This window comes from Ascaphus truei, chromosome 2 (genome assembly GCF_040206685.1).
Source record: "Ascaphus truei isolate aAscTru1 chromosome 2, aAscTru1.hap1, whole genome shotgun sequence".
In the NCBI taxonomy this organism is placed as follows: domain Eukaryota; kingdom Metazoa; phylum Chordata; class Amphibia; order Anura; family Ascaphidae; genus Ascaphus; species Ascaphus truei.
Window position 1 is genome coordinate 540884 of NC_134484.1, and position 22113 is coordinate 562996.

Consider the following 22113-nt stretch of genomic DNA (forward strand, 5'->3'; position numbering starts at 1 on the left):
CTATAAAACAATATATTACATGTAACAGTACTATTATTATTTATCTCCTTGAATGTCCTTGCGGTCTACAGCATGTGGGGATGACTACCAGGCCCATGAAACGTCGCTTATACGAACACATTTACAACATCACAAAGGGCCTGGCTTCACATAGCGTGTCCAACCATTTTCTCCAGGGGCACAACAAAGACCCAAAGGGCCTCAAATGTGTGGCCATAGAGGCCATGACACTCAATTGGCGAGGAGGTGACATTAAAAGCCTAGTAGGAAGAAGAGAATCCTATTGGATTTACGAACTGCAGACCCTAGCACCGTCTGGACTTAACATAGAATTTGACCTTAAGTCATTTCTTTTGGACAAATGAAGTAGATGTGGTGTATGTAGCATTTGCCATGTTCTGCACTTAGTTGATATGATTGCTATGGCCCTCAGGGCTGCCTTCTATGTAGCTCCAAATGGTCTAATCACTTTTAGTATTATACGAGTACTTTTCCACACTAGTATTATTTACACTCATGAATTTTCATGTATATTTATATATATATAGAATTTTTTTTATATATATATATATATTTATTCCTTATTTCTAGTTCACCACACACGATTATATTATCACCACACATTCACTTTATTAGTGGTTTATTAGGCATTTCACTAGATAGCATTTTCACTCACACTTTATTAATACAGGCATACCCCGCTTTAAGTACACTCACTTTAAGTACACTCGCGAGTAAGTACATATCGCCCAATAGGCAAACGGCAGCTCACGCATGCGCCTGTCAGCACGTCCTGAACAGCAATACCTGCTCCCTACCTGTACCGAAGCTGTGCGCAAGCGGGGAGACTATAGAGCCAGTTATGCACGTATATGACGATTGCAGTACAGTACATGCATCGATAAGTGGGGAAAAGGCAGTGCTTCACTTTAAGCACATTTTCACTTTACATACATGCTCCGGTCCCATTGCGTACGTTAATGTGGGGTATGCCTGTAGTATGTACCCTCTAGTAACACATTAGCTATAGTATTCCAGCTTTCATTTATTCAGTATTCTTATAAAATCAGTTGCAGCTATTCCACAGTAAATCCATAATATGGGATTTGCTCTATTTCCAGATTGACCAATTGGTTTGTGTGATGGTCACACTATACAAGCTGGCATTTGGAGTTCTCTTCTGCCTAACTTATTTCCCAAAACAGCCAATGGGTAATTAATATGGTCTGAATTCACTGTCACTTAGATACAACTAGAGTGACCATGTTTGCCATCTGAATAGCATCAGAGGTGTTGTAAACGATTAAGGGCCTCATGCAGAGAGCAGCGCAAAAAGCGAAAGCGGCATTAATTGGCGAATTCTGCCTTGAGAAAGGCAGAAACCGGCAAGTTTTAAAAAAAGCGCCATTTTATTTATTTTTTCCTTCAAATTCGCCGCGCGGCTGGAGAGTTTCTAATCTCTCCAGTTTTTTTTCCCTCCGTATGCAGAGAGCCGCGATCGCCATCTAGTGGCTGTTCGCGCCAAAAAAATGGCGCGATTTTCAACATTTTTCCTCTCCACCAAGCAGCTGGCTCCGCGGCCGGTGGAGAGGAAAAAAAAAAAAAACTCGATTTTTTCCCTACAAGTTTCAACAGCGCTTATAGCGCTCATAGCGCTGGTTGAAACTCTCCATATGCAGAAAGGCTTGTAAATGCAGTTTTCTGCCCTTTCTGCATATGGAGAAAAAAACTCTCCAAAAAAGCTAAAAATTTTCCCCCTCTCCAATTCTAAATAGCGCTGCTCTCTGCATGAGGCCCTAAGTATATATACATAATTATCATGTGTATCTACGTTCACATTAGTGGTTGTCTGCCCCACTTGCTATCTATATTTAATTTCATTTGCATTTTTGTTAATAACACTAGTCACTTCCATGTTCTAATTGTTGTTATTCTGTTTTATTTGTTTGTGTTTATGTCTGTTTTGCTGAGAATCCCATGTGTGCACCAACTGCGCATGACCTATTTCCAATTATGTGTACTGTACCTTTAAATCGGAACTATATATACTGGGACATACAGGGACGTTATTATCACTATTTTTGCACCCCTGAGGAAGGAAGCACGACTTCCGAAACGCGTAGGGTGGTCCTGCGTGACACTCTACATCTGACGAACATTGTATCCCCGCTGGAGGATCACCATTGCAGCCTGACATCTAGATTGGCAGCGAATCTGCTAATACCAACTGCCCCATTCGGCGGAGCCTGGGCCAGACGAATCTTCCGGACACGATCTCTCAGCTGCCACTGCACATGCGCAGATTGGGCCGGAGACGGAGGTGAAAGCCACAGACTGGAGAAGTCTGTACACCGCATGCACGGGAGGGCTCCATGCCCAGGAGCAGACGCCAAAGCCAGCTGATCATCCTAAGAGGGGATACTCTTTAATTATCCATCGCTTGTTACCTCCTTGCCTTCGGTAAGCAGGTACTTTCACCAGAGTATGAGTGTCCAGATGGGACCTTTTTTATATGTATTTTATCCATGATGTGTCTTAATTAAATGTTTTTGTACTACTACTGTCACCTGTTGTTCTCAGCATTTGTCTTATGTATAAGTGTCTGTTATATGTTGGTCTGTTGTTTCATGCAGTATTATGCTATGATTTTTTATTATCTTTTCATGTACCATATCACCAGGTGGAGCACCTCACTGGACGGGCCATACCACTGATACTGGTTGTATAATATTATTATTTATTTATTCTAGTTCGTAGTTTGTCACTTGTGCACAGCGCCACAGATATAACCTCTTTTCCACGGGCTGAGCATACTGTAACGGAGCGCTCACCACAAACAAGGCGTGACCGCGAGGCCGAGGTGGGGATTTGATATAACACCAACCTACAGCCAAGTGGGCGCGTCTGGAGTGTAGATTGGTCGAGGTAGCCGGGTTGGGGTAGGAGAGGTCTGGATGGTCAGTAATACTTGCCGAGGTCGGTGTTGGAGAGTAGCGGATTGTAGGAGGTACTTAGTCTTGGTCTAGATTGGAGAGCGGCGGATCGTCGTGGTACTTTCCCGAGGTCAGTATTGGAGAGGTGCGGATCATCGTACGTAGCCGAGGTCAGGAGAACAGAAGAGCGGAGTCCGGCAGAGTAGCCAAGGTCAGGAGAACAGAAGAGCGGAGTCCGGCAGAGTAGCCAAGGTCAGGAGAACAGAAGAGCGGAGTCCGGCAGAGTAGCCGAGGTCAGGAGAACAGAAGAGCAGAGCCCGGAAGAGTAGCCAAGGTCAGGAACAAGGACCAGGACAAGACTGTGGAGGCGGGACAGCAGTGACCACTTCGCTAGCAGGAAGATTTATGCTCAGCCAAATTGCCAGTGTGGCAGCTGAGCCTATAAAGGGAGATTGTCCAATGAGGTTGTAGCATACTCAGGAGTATGCCTCGCTGTGGTTGGCTGGAGAGATAGCACAGGTGTATACACAGGCGGAGGAATCAGCAACAGGTGTAGTAAAGGCAGAGGGGCAAGAAAGGTTCAGCGCATGTGCGTGAGTGGCGCGCATAGCGGGTGCGCGCTGCGTGACGGAGGCGTCACCGCGCAAGCGCAGCCTGGAGGCGGGGCCAGCGGGGACGGATTTTAGTGCAGAGTGTGGTCCGCACGCGCCCCTAGTTGGGATGCTGGTATTCGCCGGCAGGCGAGATGTGCTGCAGGAGAAGCGGAACACCCGGTCGTGAATGGGGGTAAGCGAAGAGCGCGCCGAGCGCCGAGGATCACGGATCTTTACACCTTCCTTCCACCTCTCTCCCTCCTCCCATTACCCTCTCTCTCCCTCCCCCTCCCTCCTTCACTCTCCCTCACCTTCCTTCTCCCTCTATCCCTCACTCTCCTTCCTTCTCCCTCTATCCCTCACTCTCCTTCTCTCTCCCTCCTGTTTCCTTCACTGTCTCTCCCTCACTATCCTTCCTTCTCCTTCTCTCTCACTCCCCTTCTCTCTCTCTCTCCTCTCTTAATACTGCAGAAGTATTTCTCCCAACAGACCACAGGAGCCAGGGCGGTGTTTAATGCATGTAATGTTTACTTTTAAATAGACACAAAGGGGGTTAGTCTTGTTACTGAGATAGTGCCGATCGGGGCTACATTGCATGTGTAACGGATATTCCCCCATACAATCGCATATAATGTGTGTGTGCGGGGAACTTAGTGTTACCAGGTGTGGTGCTTTACCTGTTAGGCTCACAGGGGGCCTAAGCTTCCGCCAGGGGGAGCCTGGGGCACGTATACTAGTAATAGGAGTAACCTCGTATTCGGTGCAGCGCCTCCATCTGCGATGGCTCCCACCAGTGGGGGAGTGATCCTCGCAGGACAATATATATATATATATCACACAACAGCATGTAAGGCTCCGGGCATACCATTGCCGCTACATGCATGGGGTGTTTCTTGCCGGTGTTCAGTTGGAGTATTTCCAGTTGAACCCTTACCATCCCATCGATGGGGTAGTCTTCATTACTTAACCCCCTAACCTTCATATGGTTGGCCACCCTCAGGGGGCAGTGTCTGAGGTGCTGGTCATAGAACTTGCGGTATATGATGGTCACCTGTGATCCCGTGTTCCGTAGGGCCGATGCATAGATCCCCTCCAGTACAACAGGCACGATGGCCGCGGGGCCTACTTGACTGTAAGCTTCCCTTGGTGAGGCGTCATCACCGGGGCCGGCGTCAGAAGGGGCCTCTGTGGTTCCAGGTGGGGGTTCAGAGTCAGACTTGGCCTTTTGTACTCGGCATACCATTGACCGGGCTGGGTTTCTTCTATCGGAGGTTTTTCCTCCGGAGGGTCCTCCCTCTCCGGACAATCGGTGGAGAAGTGTCCCTTCTTCCCGCAGTTATAGCAAACTACGTCGCGGCGTTCAGGACGGCGCTTGTACGTGGAAGATGACCTCTCGGGAGCACGACCTTCCCTGGCAGGCGACTTGTGAGTCACTTCCTCCTCCGGGGTGGAAGATTTCTTACCCTTTGGGGCAGAGGGAACCGAGGTGTCACCCTTGATGGTAGCTTTGGTCTTTTTGGATTCATGGAAATGTCGCTGCACCTCATGTCCTCTGATGTACTCCATTAATTCCCCGTATTTGGGGGGTACTACAGCGATCGGTGCGGCCCGCATCATTATAGCTATGTTGTGATCAGGCAACGACCCTTTGAGTAGCTGTTTGAGTCGGTATCGGTCCGCTTCGACGGCGGAAATGATATTTTTGGACAGGAGGGTCCCCAGTGACAGCTGTAGGTCGCGAGCGAAGGCAGATAAATCCTCTCCTTCTTTTTGGCGAAGAGCTTTGAACTGAGCCATTAGCTCATCCTCGTCGTCTTCTCGGGGATAGGACTGCGTGAGCATCTCCACCAGTTCCAGTGCCGTAACTTCTCCTTCCACGTCACGCTGCGTCCGTACCAGCCGGGCGGCTGGGCCTCGGAGGCACTCGACCAGCCTCTGTCTTTTGCTGGCTTCGGAGCACGACCACTCCGCTATTGCTTGGAGCGTATGGTCCCTCCATGTCTCGATCCCTTCTTCTCCTGCAGGCGTCGGCAGAATCCCAGAAAAGGCCTTTAGTTTCCGGGTGCTCTGTGCTTGGGTCGCGATGGTTACAGCTTCTACTAGTTGGGAGGCTATCATATTCAAGGAAGGGCCTCCACTAAGGGGCTGACTACTGGTTCCAGCTCCTACGCTAGGCATGGTTGGGAGACTGCCTGGCCGTCTATCAGGAGTAGGCGGGGTGGGTGGACTCCCCGCCCAGCTGCTGACTCCCCCGAAGCTGCTCGGGGTGAAGGAGACCTTAGGAGGGCCTGCCCCGTAAGGAATACTGGTGGCCCGGTGGTTCGTGGTAGGTCCAGTACTGGTGGACGCTTCTTCGGAAGCCTGTGTGTCAGGATAGCTCATGAGATAGTCCTCTGCGGAGGGCTCGGGTAGGTTTAATACATGGGGAACAGTCTCTAAGCATATATCACGCAAGGTGACCAGGAGATATGTAACCCCCCGGCCGTCAGCATCCAGTTTGTAGTCTATCACCCGGGCGCCGGTAAATCCCGGGCAATTGCTTACTTGCGTGCGCACTGTGAATAAGTCCGTGTCATTTGCTACTCCCGCCACTGCAACCACGCGCCTTGGGAACACGTGGCGCGCTAAGGCCCTGTCGATTACGTCTTGCTTTGACGGCACGGACATGATGGCGTTTAAATCGGACAATTTGATATGGAATAGGGCACCCCAGGTAGAATCTCAGCAGCGCCTCCAAATGTAACGGATATTCCCCCATACAATCGCATATAATGTGTGTGTGTGGGGAACTTAGTGTTACCAGGTGTGGTGCTTTACCTGTTAGGCTCACAGGGGGCCTAAGCCTCCGCCACGGGGGAGCCTGGGGCACGTATACTAGTAATAGGAGTAACCTCGTACTCGGTGCAGCGCCTCCACCTGCGATGGCTCCCACCAGAGGGGGAGTGATCCTCGCAGGACAATATATATATATAGAGATCACACAACAGCATGTAATACAACCAATGACTTTACTTGCGAGCATAGAACGTACTTGCATATAATATCAACAGGTGTCCCTCCCTAGAGGAGACACTGACTACTGCGTCTCGCAGGACGCTAATCCCCTATCACCGGGTGATCCCACCCCGTGTCCAGTAACCCCACACAATGTCCCGCACTCTACAGAGAAAGGATATGTGGGACTGCGCAGCCACTATTAAAGCTAATAGGATCGTTGGTGCACTTGTTGTTACGGATTATCTGCCGAGCACTCCAGTGCTCGGGCCTGCAACTGGCTTCACAAAGGATCCGATGAGAGTAGACACCGGAACCATCACCCAGGGCGATCCCACCCGGATGACTGCTGCAGCCGCAGCGGAGGTCTGAGCCCAAACCTTAGAATGGAAACGCAGCGTCCGCTGTGTCCCTAACTGACTCTAGAAACTGATAAGGGGCAGGGTCCCTAACCTGGGGCCTGTCCCTACAACACTCAGCTACTATGACTCAGGGCTATCTGGGGCCTAGGGGGCTGCTGGCCTAGTGCAGGGAGTTACTGACTCCTGCAACCTACCTCCTTCCCTTAACTGCTCCGGTCACCAACTAACTGCGTGCTCCAAGCCCGCGAAATGTATCTATCCCTGAGCAGGGAGATACTGTAGCCCTATTGGCTCCCTGGGGTCATGTGGCTCTGCCCCTGTGCACCCTGGGGGCTGCTACTCTTGGGAGCTATTCTCCCTTGCGGGGGCCTCGCACACATTTCCTTTGCGCATGCGCCAACCTCTGTAGTGGTCGCCGGCTATTACAACCTGTTGCGCATGCGCAACTGCATTGAAGATGGCGGCACCCTGCTCGGGAGCCACCGGGTACTCGGAGACGCCGAAAGCGCTCCCTGCAATGGCTCCCACCCTCCAGAAGCGCCGGCGGGTCTGTTGCGTGACCCTCGACAGCGGAGGTAAGAGGAGGGGGAGTCGCGGGACAAGGGGACCTGGCTACACATGTAATCTCTCATTGACTTCATTGGGAGCGTGACACTGCCCTGATTAGCACTATTGCAGTTAAAGGAATAACCAGTGTTACCACTGTGCGCACATATGCGGTTCTTCCTGGTATCACTTGTGTTCCACATTTTTACATGTATAGAATGCAGGGGTCTCCGGAGATGAACTGCGTCCATGTCAGCTGTGAGGCCACCTGGTCCCAGAGATACCTCTGTACGTGCCACCGGCACTGTCCCCTGCCGGAGAAGAACCTCGTCCATGTCAGCTGTGAGGCCACCTGGTCCCAGAGATACCTCTGTAGTTGCCGCCGGTAATGTCCCCTCCAGTAGAAGAACCGTGTCCATGTCAGCTGTGAGGCCTCCTGGTCCCAGAGATACCTCTGTATGTGCCGCCGGTACTGTCCCCTCCAGGGGATGAACCGCGTCCATGTCAGCTGTGAGGCTTCCTGGTCCCAGAGATACCTCTGTAGTTGCCGCCGGTACTGTCCCCTCCAGGAGAAGAACCGCGTCCATGTCAGCTGTGAGGCCACCTGGTCCCAGAGATACCTCTGTAGTTGCCGCCGGTATTGTCCCCTCCAGGAGAAGAACCGCGTCCATGTCAGCTGTGAGGCTTCCTGGTCCCAGAGATACCTCTGTATGTGCCGCCGGTACTGTCCCCTCCAGGGGATGAACCACGTCCATGTCAGCTGTGAGGCTTCCTGGTCCCAGAGATACCTCTGTAGTTGCCGCCGGTACTGTCCCCTCCAGGAGAAGAACCGCGTCCATGTCAGCTGTGAGGCTTCCTGGTCCCAGAGATACCTCTGTATGTGCCGCCGGTACTGTCCCCTCCAGGGGATGAACCACGTCCATGTCAGCTGTGAGGCTTCCTGGTCCCAGAGATACCTGTGTACGTGCCGCCGGTACTGTCCCCTCCAGGGGATGAACCGCGTCCATGTCAGCTGTGAGGCCACCTGATCCCAGAGATACCTCTGTACGTGCCACCGGCACTGTCCCCTGCTGGAGAAGAACCTCGTCCATGTCAGCTGTGAGGCCACCTGGTCCCAGATACCTCTGTAGTTGCCGCCGGTACTGTCCCCTCCAGGAGAAGAACCGCGTCCATGTCAGCTGTGAGGCCACCTGGTCCCAGAGATACCTCTGTAGTTGCCACCGGTATTGTCCCCTCCAGGAGAAGAACCGCGTCCATGTCAGCTGTGAGGCCTCCTGGTCCCAGAGATACCTCTGTATGTGCCGCCGGTACTGTCCCCTCCAGGGGATGAACCACGTCCATGTCAGCTGTGAGGCTTCCTGGTCCCAGAGATACCTCTGTAGTTGCCGCCGGTACTGTCCCCTCCAGGAGAAGAACCGCGTCCATGTCAGCTGTGAGGCTTCCTGGTCCCAGAGATACCTCTGTATGTGCCGCCGGTACTGTCCCCTACAGGAGAAGAACTGTGTCCATGTCAGCTGTGAGGCTTCCTGGTCCCAGAGATACCTCTGTATGTGCCGCCGGTACTGTCCCCTCCAGGGGATGAACCGCGTCCATGTCAGCTGTGAGGCTTCCTGGTCCCAGAGATACCTCTGTAGTTGCCGCCGGTACTGTCCCCTCCAGGAGAAGAACCGCGTCCATGTCAGCTGTGAGGCCACCTGGTCCCAGAGATACCTCTGTAGTTGCCGCCGGTATTGTCCCCTCCAGGAGAAGAACCGCGTCCATGTCAGCTGTGAGGCTTCCTGGTCCCAGAGATACCTCTGTATGTGCCGCCGGTACTGTCCCCTCCAGGGGATGAACCACGTCCATGTCAGCTGTGAGGTTTCCTGGTCCCAGAGATACCTCTGTAGTTGCCGCCGGTACTGTCCCCTCCAGGAGAAGAACCGCGTCCATGTCAGCTGTGAGGCCACCTGGTCCCAGAGATACCTCTGTACGTGCCACCGGCACTGTCCCCTGCCGGAAAAGAACCTCGTCCATGTCAGCTGTGAGGCCACCTGGTCCCAGAGATACCTCTGTAGTTGCCGCCGGTACTGCCCCCTCCAGTAGAAGAACCGTGTCCATGTCAGCTGTGAGGCCTCCTGGTCCCAGAGATACCTCTGTATGTGCCGCCGGTACTGTCCCCTCCAGGGGATGAACCGCGTCCATGTCAGCTGTGAGGCTTCCTGGTCCCAGAGATACCTCTGTAGTTGCCGCCGGTACTGTCCCCTCCAGGAGAAGAACCGCGTCCATGTCAGCTGTGAGGCCACCTGGTCCCAGAGATACCTCTGTAGTTGCCGCCGGTATTGTCCCCTCCAGGAGAAGAACCGCGTCCATGTCAGCTGTGAGGCCTCCTGGTCCCAGAGATACCTCTGTATGTGCCGCCGTACTGTCCCCTCCAGGGGATGAACCACGTCCATGTCAGCTGTGAGGCTTCCTGGTCCCAGAGATACCTCTGTAGTTGCCGCCGGTACTGTCCCCTCCAGGAGAAGAACCGCGTCCATGTCAGCTGTGAGGCTTCCTGGTCCCAGAGATACCTCTGTATGTGCCGCCGGTACTGTCCCCTCCAGGAGAAGAACCGTGTCCATGTCAGCTGTGAGGCTTCCTGGTCCCAGAGATACCTCTGTATGTGCCGCCGGTACTGTCCCCTCCAGGAGAAGAACCGTGTCCATGTCAGCTGTGAGGCTTCCTGGTCCCAGAGATACCTGTGTACGTGCCGCCGGTACTGTCCCCTCCAGGAGAAGAACCGTGTCCATGTCAGCTGTGAGGCTTCCTGGTCCCAGAGAGACCTCTGTACGTGCCGCCGGTACTGTCCCCTCCAGGGGATGAACCGCGTCCATGTCAGCTGTGAGGCTTCCTGGTCCCAGAAATACCTCTGTATGTGCCGCCGGTACTGTCCCCTCCAGGGGATGAACCGCGTCCATGTCAGCTGTGAGGCTTCCTGGTCTCAGAGATACCTCTGTTGTTGCTGCCGGTACTCTCCCCTCCAGGAGAAGAACCGCGTCCATGTCAGCTGTGAGGCTTCCTGGTCCCAGAAATACCTCTGTATGTGCCGCCGGTACTGTCCCCTCCAGGTGAAGAACCGCGTCCATGTCAGCTGTGAGGCTTCCTGGTCCCAGAAATACCTCTGTATGTGCCGCCGGTATTGTCCCCTCCAGGTGAAGAACCGCGTCCATGTCAGCTGTGAGGCTTCCTGGTCCCAGAAATACCTCTGTATGTGCCGCTGGTACTGTCCCCTCCAGGGGATGAACCGCGTCCATGTCAGCTGTGAGGCTTCCTGGTCCCAGAGATACCTCTGTTGTTGCTGCCGGTACTGTCCCCTCCAGGAGAAGAACCGCGTCCATGTCAGCTGTGAGGCCTTCTGGTCCCAGAGAGACCTCTGTACGTGCTGCCGGTACTGTCCCCTCCTGGGGACCTGTTGGATTGGAGTTGGTCAGTCATTGACGAAGCCACGTGTGCTGAAGCAGGAATATCCCTAAAACCTGACCTGTTGGTGGCCCCTGAGGACTGCAGTTGGCCGCTCCTGTAGTAAACGCATTTTATTCCGCGGTTCGTATTCTCTGCCTTGTGTGGCCGGCTGTAGCCCAAACCTCATGCCACGCGCTATATTCTAAAAACTTCTTGGTGTATTACTATCCCGGCTTCACCTATTACCACGGCAACCGGTGGGTTTCTTTTTTTTTTAAGCTGCGCGCACCGCAGCAGCCATTTAAAGTCCCCGCTCGGAGGTAAATGTTCAGCAGACGTGTGGATGAGGGCAGCATTGCTACGTGCTGCCGGAAAGGGACTTTATATTGGTAATAGTGAATAGAGGGGAGAGGTGCACACTATTATACATAGTCTCCACATCGTTAGGGACACTTGGTACTTCCATTGTATTCTCTGCTGCCAGACGCTAATATGGCCGCCTATTACGTGTTAGCTCGTAGCTCTGCCAGGACTTAAAATGGCGGGGCGGGGGACAGGTCACGTGACAGCAGGCCCCCCCTCCTCCTTTATGCTAATGAGCCGGAATAGTCGCCACGGTGACGGAGCTCTCTGTGTACCTGTAAACAAGGGCGCCGCTGGGGTGGGCGGGGCTTAGCCGTCATGACGGCGCGCGCGGGAGGCGTTACCCTAGCAACCGGAGGTACCCGAGCTCGCGTGGCCTGGTTATTGTCATAGCAACGGTGGTGTGCTGCAGAGAGGCGGCGGCGGTGGTATATACAGGCTCCGTGTCTCTGTATAATATATAGCGCGGGAGGGCACTGTCAGCCTAGGCCGCAGCCCCGGACTCGCGTACGGGAGGCGCCCACTGTGAGGAGGAAACCCGGTCTGTCCCGAACTGTCCCTCCCCCGGTCACTGCCCCCCCCGGTCACTGTGCCCCCCCCGGTCACTGTGCCCCCCCAGGTCACTGTCCCCCCTGATCTCTGTCCCCCCCGGTCACTGTCCCCCCTGATCTCTGTCCCCCCCGGTCACTGTCCCCCCGGTCACTCTCTGTCCCCCCCGGTCACTCTCTGCCCCCCCCCCCCCCGGTCTCTCCGCTCCCCCGGATTTCTGTGTCCGGGTTACTGTGCCCCTGGTCACTCTCTGTCCCCCTCCCCCGGACCTCTGTCCCCGGGTCACTGTGCCCCTGGTCACTCTCTGTCCCGTCTCTCCGCTCCCCCGGATCTCTGTCCCCGGGTCACTGTGCCCCTGGTCACTCTCTGTCCCATCCCCCCCGGTCTCTCCGCCCCCGGATCTCTGTCCCCGGGTCACTGTGCCCCTGGTCACTCTCTGTCCCATCCCCCCCGGTCTCTCCGCCCCCGGATCTCTGTCCCCGGGTCACTGTGCCCCTGGTCACTCTCTGTCCCATCCCCCCCGGTCTCTCCGCTCCCCCGGATCTCTGTCCCCGGGTCACAATGTTTAAGAACACGTTCCAGTCCGGCTTCCTGTCTATCCTGTACAGCATCGGCAGCAAACCGCTCCAGATCTGGGACAAGAAGGTACGTGTCATCCAGTGTGTAAGGGTCTGCGCCCTGCGTACGTGTCATCCAGTGTGTAAGGGTCTGCGCCCTGCGTACGTGTCATCCAGTGTGTAAGGGTCTGCGCCCTGCGTACGTGTCATCCAGTGTGTAAGGGTCTGCGCCCTGCGTACGGGCAGTCTGTGCACCGTCTGCGCCCTGCGTACGGGCAGTCTGTGCACCGTCTGCGCCCTGCGTACGGGCAGTCTGTGCACCGTCTGCGCCCTGCGTACGGCCCGCCTGTGCACCGCCTGCGCCCTGCGTACGGGCCGCCTGTGCACCGTCTGCGCCCTGCGTACGTGTCATCCAGTGTGTAAGGGTCTGCGCCCTGCGTACGTGTCATCCAGTGTGTAAGGCTCTGCGCCCTGCGTACGTGTCATCCAGTGTGTAAGGCTCTGCGCCCTGCGTACGTGTCATCCAGTGTGTAAGGCTCTGCGCCCTGCGTACGTGTCATCCAGTGTGTAAGGCTCTGCGCCCTGCGTACGTGTCATCCAGTGTGTAAGGGTCTGCGCCCTGCGTACGTGTCATCCAGTGTGTAAGGGTCTGCGCCCTGCGTACGTGTCATCCAGTGTGTAAGGCTCTGCGCCCTGCGTACGTGTCATCCAGTGTGTAAGGGTCTGCGCCCTGCGTACGGTGTATACTGTCTGTAAAGTATCTGCGCCCTGCGTACGGGCCGCCTGTGCACCGTCTGCGCCCTGTGTACGGGCAGTCTGTGCACCGTCTGCGCCCTGCGTACGGGCCGCCTGTGCACCGTCTGCGCCCTGCGTACGGTGTATACTGTCTGTAAAGTATCTGCGCCCTGTGTACGGGCAGTCTGTGCACCGTCTGCGCCCTGCGTACGGTGTATACTGTCTGTAAAGTATCTGCGCCCTGCGTACGGGCCGCCTGTGCACCGTCTGCGCCCTGCGTACGGTGTATACTGTCTGTAAAGTATCTGCGCCCTGCGTACGGGCCGCCTGTGCACCGTCTGCGCCCTGCGTACGGTGTATACTGTCTGTAAAGTATCTGCGCCCTGCGTACGGGCCGCCTGTGCACCGTCTGCGCCCTGCGTACGGGCCGCCTGTGCACCGTCTGCGCCCTGCGTACGGGCCGTCTGTGCACCGTCTGCGCCCTGCGTACGGGCCGCCTGTGCACCGTCTGCGCCCTGCGTACGGGCCGCCTGTGCATCGTCTGCGCCCTGCGTACGGGCAGTCTGTGCACCGTCTGCGCCCTGCGTACGGGCCGCCTGTGCACCGTCTGCGCCCTGCGTACGGGCCGCCTGTGCACCGCCTGCGCCCTGCGTACGGGCCGCCTGTGCACCGTCTGCGCCCTGCGTACGGGCCGCCTGTGCACCGTCTGCGCCCTGCGTACGGGCCGCCTGTGCACCGCCTGCGCCCTGCGTACGGGCAGTCTGTGCACCGTCTGCGCCCTGCGTACGGGCCGCCTGTGCACCGTCTGCGCCCTGCGTACGGGCAGTCTGTGCACCGCCTGCGCCCTGCGTACGGGCCGTCTGTGCACCGTCTGCGCCCTGCGTACGGGCCGTCTGTGCACCGTCTGCGCCCTGCGTACGGGCCGCCTGTGCACCGTCTGCGCCCTGCGTACGGGCAGTCTGTGCACCGTCTGCGCCCTGCGTACGGGCCGTCTGTGCACCGTCTGCGCCCTGCGTACGGGCCGCCTGTGCACCGCCTGCGCCCTGCGTACGGGCCGCCTGTGCACCGCCTGCGCCCTGCGTACGGGCCGCCTGTGCACCGTCTGCGCCCTGCGTACGGGCCGCCTGTGCACCGTCTGCGCCCTGCGTACGGGCCGCCTGTGCACCGTCTGCGCCCTGCGTACGGGCAGTCTGTGCACCGTCTGCGCCCTGCGTACGGGCAGTCTGTGCACTGTCTGCGCCCTGCGTACGGGCAGTCTGTGCACCGTCTGCGCCCTGCGTACGGGCCGCCTGTGCACCGCCTGCGCCCTGCGTACGGGCAGTCTGTGCACCGTCTGCGCCCTGCGTACGGGCCGCCTGTGCACCGTCTGCGCCCTGCGTACGGGCAGTCTGTGCACCGTCTGCGCCCTGCGTACGGGCAGTCTGTGCACCGTCTGCGCCCTGCGTACGGGCAGTCTGTGCACCGTCTGCGCCCTGCGTACGGGCAGTCTGTGCACCGTCTGCGCCCTGCGTACGGGCAGTCTGTGCACCGTCTGCGCCCTGCGTACGGGCAGTCTGTGCACCGTCTGCGCCCTGCGTACGGGCCGCCTGTGCACCGCCTGCGCCCTGCGTACGGGCAGTCTGTGCACCGTCTGCGCCCTGCGTACGGGCCGCCTGTGCACCGTCTGCGCCCTGCGTACGGGCCGCCTGTGCACCGTCTGCGCCCTGCGTACGGGCAGTCTGTGCACCGTCTGCGCCCTGCGTACGGGCCGCCTGTGCACCGTCTGCCCCCTGCGTACGGGCCGCCTGTGCACCGTCTGCGCCCTGCGTACGGGCCGCCTGTGCACCGTCTGCGCCCTGCGTACGGGCCGCCTGTGCACCGTCTGCGCCCTGCGTACGGGCCGCCTGTGCACCGTCTGCGCCCTGCGTACGGGCAGTCTGTGCACCGTCTGCGCCCTGCGTACGGGCCGCCTGTGCACCGTCTGCGCCCTGCGTACGGGCCGCCTGTGCACCGTCTGCGCCCTGCGTACGGGCAGTCTGTGCACCGTCTGCGCCCTGCGTACGGGCCGCCTGTGCACCGTCTGCGCCCTGCGTACGGGCAGTCTGTGCACCGTCTGCGCCCTGCGTACGGGCCGCCTGTGCACCGTCTGCGCCCTGCGTACGGGCCGCCTGTGCACCGTCTGCGCCCTGCGTACGGGCAGTCTGTGCACCGTCTGCGCCCTGCGTACGGGCCGCCTGTGCACCGTCTGCGCCCTGCGTACGGGCCGCCTGTGCACCGTCTGCGCCCTGCGTACGGCCCGCCTGTGCACCGTCTGCGCCCTGCGTACGGGCCCCCTGTGCACCGTCTGCGCCCTGAGTACGGGCCGCCTGTGCACCGTCTGCGCCCTGCGTACGGGCCGCCTGTGCACCGTCTGCGCCCTGCGTACGGGCCGCCTGTGCACCGTCTGCGCCCTGCGTACGGGCCGCCTGTGCACCGTCTGCGCCCTGCGTACGGGCCGCCTGTGCACCGTCTGCGCCCTGCGTACGGGCCGTCTGTGCACCGTCTGCGCCCTGCGTACGGGCCGCCTGTGCACCGTCTGCGCCCTGCGTACGGGCCGCCTGTGCACCGTCTGCGCCCTGCGTACGGGCAGTCTGTGCACCGTCTGCGCCCTGCGTACGGGCAGTCTGTGCACTGTCTGCGCCCTGCGTACGGGCCGCCTGTGCACCGTCTGCGCCCTGCGTACGGGCCGCCTGTGCACCGTCTGCGCCCTGCGTACGGGCCGCCTGTGCACCGTCTGCGCCCTGCGTACGGGCCGCCTGTGCATCGTCTGCGCCCTGCGTACGGGCCGCCTGTGCACCGTCTGCGCCCTGCGTACGGGCAGTCTGTGCACCGCCTGCGCCCTGCGTACGGGCCGCCTGTGCACCGTCTGCGCCCTGCGTACGGCCCCCTGTGCACCGTCTGCGCCCTGCGTACGGGCCGCCTGTGCACCGTCTGCGCCCTGCGTACGGGCCGTCTGTGCACCGTCTGCGCCCTGCGTACGGCCCGCCTGTGCACCGTCTGCGCCCTGCGTACGGCCCGCCTGTGCACCGTCTGCGCCCTGCGTACGGGCCGCCTGTGCACCGTCTGCGCCCTGCGTACGGGCCGCCTGTGCACCGTCTGCGCCCTGCGTACGGGCCCCCTGTGCACCGTCTGCGCCCTGCGTACGGGCCCCCTGTGCACCGTCTGCGCCCTGCGTACGGGCCGCCTGTGCACCGTCTGCGCCCTGCGTACGGGCAGTCTGTGCACCGTCTGCGCCCTGCGTACGGCCCGCCTGTGCACCGTCTGCGCCCTGCGTACGGGCAGTCTGTGCACCGTCTGCGCCCTGCGTACGGCCCGCCTGTGCACCGTCTGCGCCCTGCGTACGGGCCGCCTGTGCACCGTCTGCGCCCTGCGTACGGCCCGCCTGTGCACCGTCTGCGCCCTGCGTACGGGCCGCCTGTGCACCGTCTGCGCCCTGCGTACGGGCCGCCTGTGCACCGTCTGCGCCCTGCGTACGGGCCGCCTGTGCACCGTCTGCGCCCTGCGTACGGCCCGTCTGTGCACCGTCTGCGCCCTGCGTACGGGCCGCCTGTGCACCGTCTGCGCCCTGCGTACGGCCCGCCTGTGCACCGTCTGCGCCCTGCGTACGGGCCGCCTGTGCACCGTCTGCGCCCTGCGTACGGGCCCCCTGTGCACCGTCTGCGCCCTGCGTACGGGCCGCCTGTGCACCGTCTGCGCCCTGCGTACGGGCCGCCTGTGCACCGTCTGCGCCCTGCGTACGGGCCGCATGTGCACCGTCTGCGCCCTGCGTACGGGCCGCCTGTGCACCGTCTGCGCCCTGCGTACGGGCCGCATGTGCACCGTCTGCGCCCTGCGTACGGCCCGCCTGTGCACCGTCTGCGCCCTGCGTACGGGCCGCCTGTGCACCGTCTGCGCCCTGCGTACGGGCCGCCTGTGCACCGTCTGCGCCCTGCGTACGGGCAGTCTGTGCACCGCCTGCGCCCTGCGTACGGGCCGCATGTGCACCGTCTGCGCCCTGCGTACGGGCCGCCTGTGCACCGTCTGCGCCCTGCGTACGGGCCGCCTGTGCACCGTCTGCGCCCTGCGTACGGGCAGTCTGTGCACCGCCTGCGCCCTGCGTACGGGCCGCCTGTGCACCGTCTGCGCCCTGCGTACGGGCCGCATGTGCACCGTCTGCGCCCTGCGTACGGGCCGCCTGTGCACCGTCTGCGCCCTGCGTACGGCCCGCCTGTGCACCGTCTGCGCCCTGCGTACGGCCCGCCTGTGCACCGTCTGCGCCCTGCGTACGGGCCCCCTGTGCACCGTCTGCGCCCTGCGTACGGGCCCCCTGTGCACCGTCTGCGCCCTGCGTACGGGCCCCCTGTGCACCGTCTGCGCCCTGCGTACGGGCCGCCTGTGCACCGTCTGCGCCCTGCGTACGGGCCGCCTGTGCACCGTCTGCGCCCTGCGTACGGCCCGCCTGTGCACCGTCTGCGCCCTGCGTACGGGCCGCCTGTGCACCGTCTGCGCCCTGCGTACGGGCCGCATGTGCACCGTCTGCGCCCTGCGTACGGGCCGCCTGTGCACCGTCTGCGCCCTGCGTACGGCCCGCCTGTGCACCGTCTGCGCCCTGCGTACGGGCCGCCTGTGCACCGTCTGCGCCCTGCGTACGGCCGCCTGTGCACCGTCTGCGCCCTGCGTACGGGCAGTCTGTGCACCGTCTGCGCCCTGCGTACGGGCTGCCTGTGCACCGTCTGCGCCCTGCGTACGGGCCGCCTGTGCACCGTCTGCGCCCTGCGTACGGGCCGTCTGTGCACCGTCTGCGCCCTGCGTACGGCCCGCCTGTGCACCGTCTGCGCCCTGCGTACGGGCCCCCTGTGCACCGTCTGCGCCCTGCGTACGGCCGCCTGTGCACCGTCTGCGCCCTGCGTACGGGCCGTCTGTGCACCGTCTGCGCCCTGCGTACGGCCCGCCTGTGCACCGTCTGCGCCCTGCGTACGGGCCGCCTGTGCACCGTCTGCGCCCTGCGTACGGGCCGTCTGTGCACCGTCTGCGCCCTGCGTACGGCCCGCCTGTGCACCGTCTGCGCCCTGCGTACGGGCCGCCTGTGCACCGTCTGCGCCCTGCGTACGGCCCGCCTGTGCACCGTCTGCGCCCTGCGTACGGGCCGCCTGTGCACCGTCTGCGCCCTGCGTACGGGCCGCCTGTGCACCGTCTGCGCCCTGCGTACGGGCAGTCTGTGCACCGTCTGCGCCCTGCGTACGGGCCGCCTGTGCACCGTCTGCGCACCTTTCTCACTAACCTCTCCCTACTCGTGGAACGCTCGGTCACTTATTATTCGTCACACACCTCCTGTTTCACATTCGCAGCCCCGATGATAATCCGCCTGCCCGTCTCCTCCCTGTCTCAGCGAGAGACACTGACTGACTGACAGCGAGAGACACTGACTGGCTGACAGCGAGAGACACTGACTGGCTGACAGCGAGAGACACTGACTGGCTGACTGACAGCGAGAGACACTGACTGACTGACAGCGAGAGACACTGACTGGCTGACAGCGAGAGACACTGACTGGCTGACAGCGAGAGACACTGACTGGCTGACTGACAGCGAGAGACACTGACTGACTGACTGACAGCGAGAGACACTGACTGACTGACCGCGAGAGACACTGACTGACTGGCTGACAGCGAGAGACACTGACTGACTGACAGCGAGAGACACTGACTGGCTGACAGCGAGAGACACTGACTGACTGACAGCGAGAGACACTGACTGGCTGACAGCGAGAGACACTGACTGACTGACAGCGAGAGACACTGACTGGCTGACAGCGAGAGACACTGACTGGCTGACAGCGAGAGACACTGACTGACTGCCAGCGAGAGACACTGACTGACTGACAGCGAGAGACACTGACTGACTGACCGCGAGAGACACTGACTGGCTGACAGCGAGAGACACTGACTGGCTGACCGCGAGAGACACTGACTGGCTGACAGCGAGAGACACTGACTGACTGACAGCGAGAGACACTGACTGGCTGACAGCGAGAGACACTGACTGGCTGACAGCGAGAGACACTGACTGACTGACCGCGAGAGACACTGACTGACTGACAGCGAGAGACACTGACTGACTGACCGCGAGAGACACTGACTGGCTGACAGCGAGAGACACTGACTGGCTGACAGCGAGAGACACTGACTGGCTGACAGCGAGAGACACTGACTGGCTGACAGCGAGAGACACTGACTGGCTGACAGCGAGAGACACTGACTGACAGCGAGAGACACTGACTGGCTGACAGCGAGAGGCACTGACTGACTGACTGACCGCGAGAGACACTGACTGGCTGACAGCGAGAGACACTGACTGGCTGACAGCGAGAGACACTGACTGGCTGACAGCGAGAGACACTGACTGACTGACAGCGAGAGACACTGACTGGCTGACAGCGAGAGACACTGACTGGCTGACAGCGAGAGACACTGACTGACTGACCGCGAGAGACACTGACTGACTGACAGCGAGAGACACTGACTGACTGACAGCGAGAGACACTGACTGACTGACCGCGAGAGACACTGACTGGCTGACAGCGAGAGACACTGACTGGCTGACCGCGAGAGACACTGACTGGCTGACCGCGAGAGACACTGACTGGCTGACAGCGAGAGACACTGACTGGCTGACCGCGAGAGACACTGACTGGCTGACAGCGAGAGACACTGACTGACTGACAGCGAGAGACACTGACTGGCTGACAGCGAGAGACACTGACTGGCTGACAGCGAGAGACACTGACTGACTGACCGCGAGAGACACTGACTGACTGACAGCGAGAGACACTGACTGACTGACAGCGAGAGACACTGACTGACTGACCGCGAGAGACACTGACTGGCTGACAGCGAGAGACACTGACTGGCTGACCGCGAGAGACACTGACTGACTGACAGCGAGAGACACTGACTGACTGACCGCGAGAGACACTGACTGGCTGACAGCGAGAGACACTGACTGACTGACAGCGAGAGACACTGACTGGCTGACAGCGAGAGACACTGACTGGCTGACAGCGAGAGACACTGACTGGCTGACAGCGAGAGACACTGACTGGCTGACAGCGAGAGACACTGACTGGCTGACAGCGAGAGACACTGACTGGCTGACAGCGAGAGACACTGACTGACTGACAGCGAGAGACACTGACTGGCTGACCGCGAGAGACACTGACTGACTGACAGCGAGAGACACTGACTGACTGACAGCGAGAGACACTGACTGACTGACCGCGAGAGACACTGACTGGCTGACAGCGAGAGACACTGACTGGCTGACCGCGAGAGACACTGACTGACTGACAGCGAGAGACACTGACTGGCTGCGAGAGACACTGACTGACCGCGAGAGACACTGACTGGCTGACAGCGAGAGACACTGACTGGCTGACCGCGAGAGACACTGACTGACTGACAGCGAGAGACACTGACTGACTGACAGCGAGAGACACTGACTGACTGACAGCGAGAGGCACTGACTGGCTGACAGCGAGAGACACTGACTGACTGACAGCGAGAGGCACTGACTGGCTGACAGCGAGAGGCACTGACTGGCTGACAGCGAGAGACACTGACTGGCTGACAGCGAGAGACACTGACTGACTGACAGCGAGAGACACTGACTGGCTGCCAGCGAGAGACACTGACTGGCTGACAGCGAGAGACACTGACTGGCTGACAGCGAGAGACACTGACTGGCTGACAGCGAGAGACACTGACTGACTGACAGCGAGAGGCACTGACTGGCTGACAGCGAGAGGCACTGACTGACTGACAGCGAGAGACACTGACTGACTGACAGCGAGAGACACTGACTGACTGACTGACAGCGAGAGACACTGACTGGCTGACCGCGAGAGAAACTGACTGACTGACAGCGAGAGACACTGACTGACAGCGAGAGACACTGACTGGCTGACAGCGAGAGACACTGACTGGCTGACAGCGAGAGACACTGACTGACTGACAGCGAGAGGCACTGACTGGCTGACAGCGAGAGGCACTGACTGACTGACAGCGAGAGACACTGACTGGCTGACAGCGAGAGACACTGACTGACTGACAGCGAGAGACACTGACTGGCTGCCAGCGAGAGACACTGACTGGCTGACCGCGAGAGACACTGACTGACTGACAGCGAGAGACACTGACTGGCTGCCAGCGAGAGACACTGACTGACTGACTGCGAGAGACACTGACTGGCTGACAGCGAGAGACACTGACTGACTGACTGCGAGAGACACTGACTGGCTGACAGCGAGAGACACTGACTGGCTGCCAGCGAGAGACACTGACTGGCTGCCAGCGAGAGACCCTGACTGGCTGACAGCGAGAGACACTGACTGGCTGACAGCGAGAGAAACTGACTGACTGACCGCGAGAGACACTGACTGGCTGACAGCGAGAGACACTGACTGGCTGACAGCGAGAGACACTGACTGGCTGACAGCGAGAGACACTGACTGACTGACAGCGAGAGACACTGACTGGCTGACAGCGAGAGACACTGACTGGCTGACAGCGAGAGACACTGACTGGCTGACAGCGAGAGACACTGACTGGCTGACAGCGAGAGACACTGACTGGCTGACAGCGAGAGACACTGACTGACTGACTGCGAGAGACACTGACTGGCTGACAGCGAGAGACACTGACTGGCTGCCAGCGAGAGACACTGACTGGCTGACAGCGAGAGACACTGACTGACTGCCAGCGAGAGACACTGACTGACTGACAGCGAGAGACACTGACTGACTGACCGCGAGAGACACTGACTGGCTGACAGCGAGAGACACTGACTGGCTGACAGCGAGAGACACTGACTGGCTGACAGCGAGAGACACTGACTGACTGACAGCGAGAGACACTGACTGGCTGACAGCGAGAGACACTGACTGGCTGACAGCGAGAGACACTGACTGGCTGACAGCGAGAGACACTGACTGGCTGACAGCGAGAGACACTGACTGGCTGACCGCGAGAGACACTGACTGGCTGACAGCGAGAGACACTGACTGGCT

The 22113-nt window shown here is 59.5% G+C and overlaps 1 protein-coding gene across 1 annotated transcript in view; it reads left to right on the forward strand.

Moving 5' to 3' along the window:
* The first annotated feature begins 11497 nt into the window (after positions 1–11497).
* Positions 11498–22113, forward strand: part of CFAP20 (cilia and flagella associated protein 20) — a 31022-nt gene continuing 20406 nt past the window's right edge. Inside the window, exon 1 of the mRNA XM_075580881.1 lies at positions 11498–12405. Within this exon, the coding sequence (XP_075436996.1) occupies positions 12322–12405 (84 nt within the window). The 5' untranslated portion in view covers positions 11498–12321. The remainder of the gene's footprint in view (positions 12406–22113) is intronic.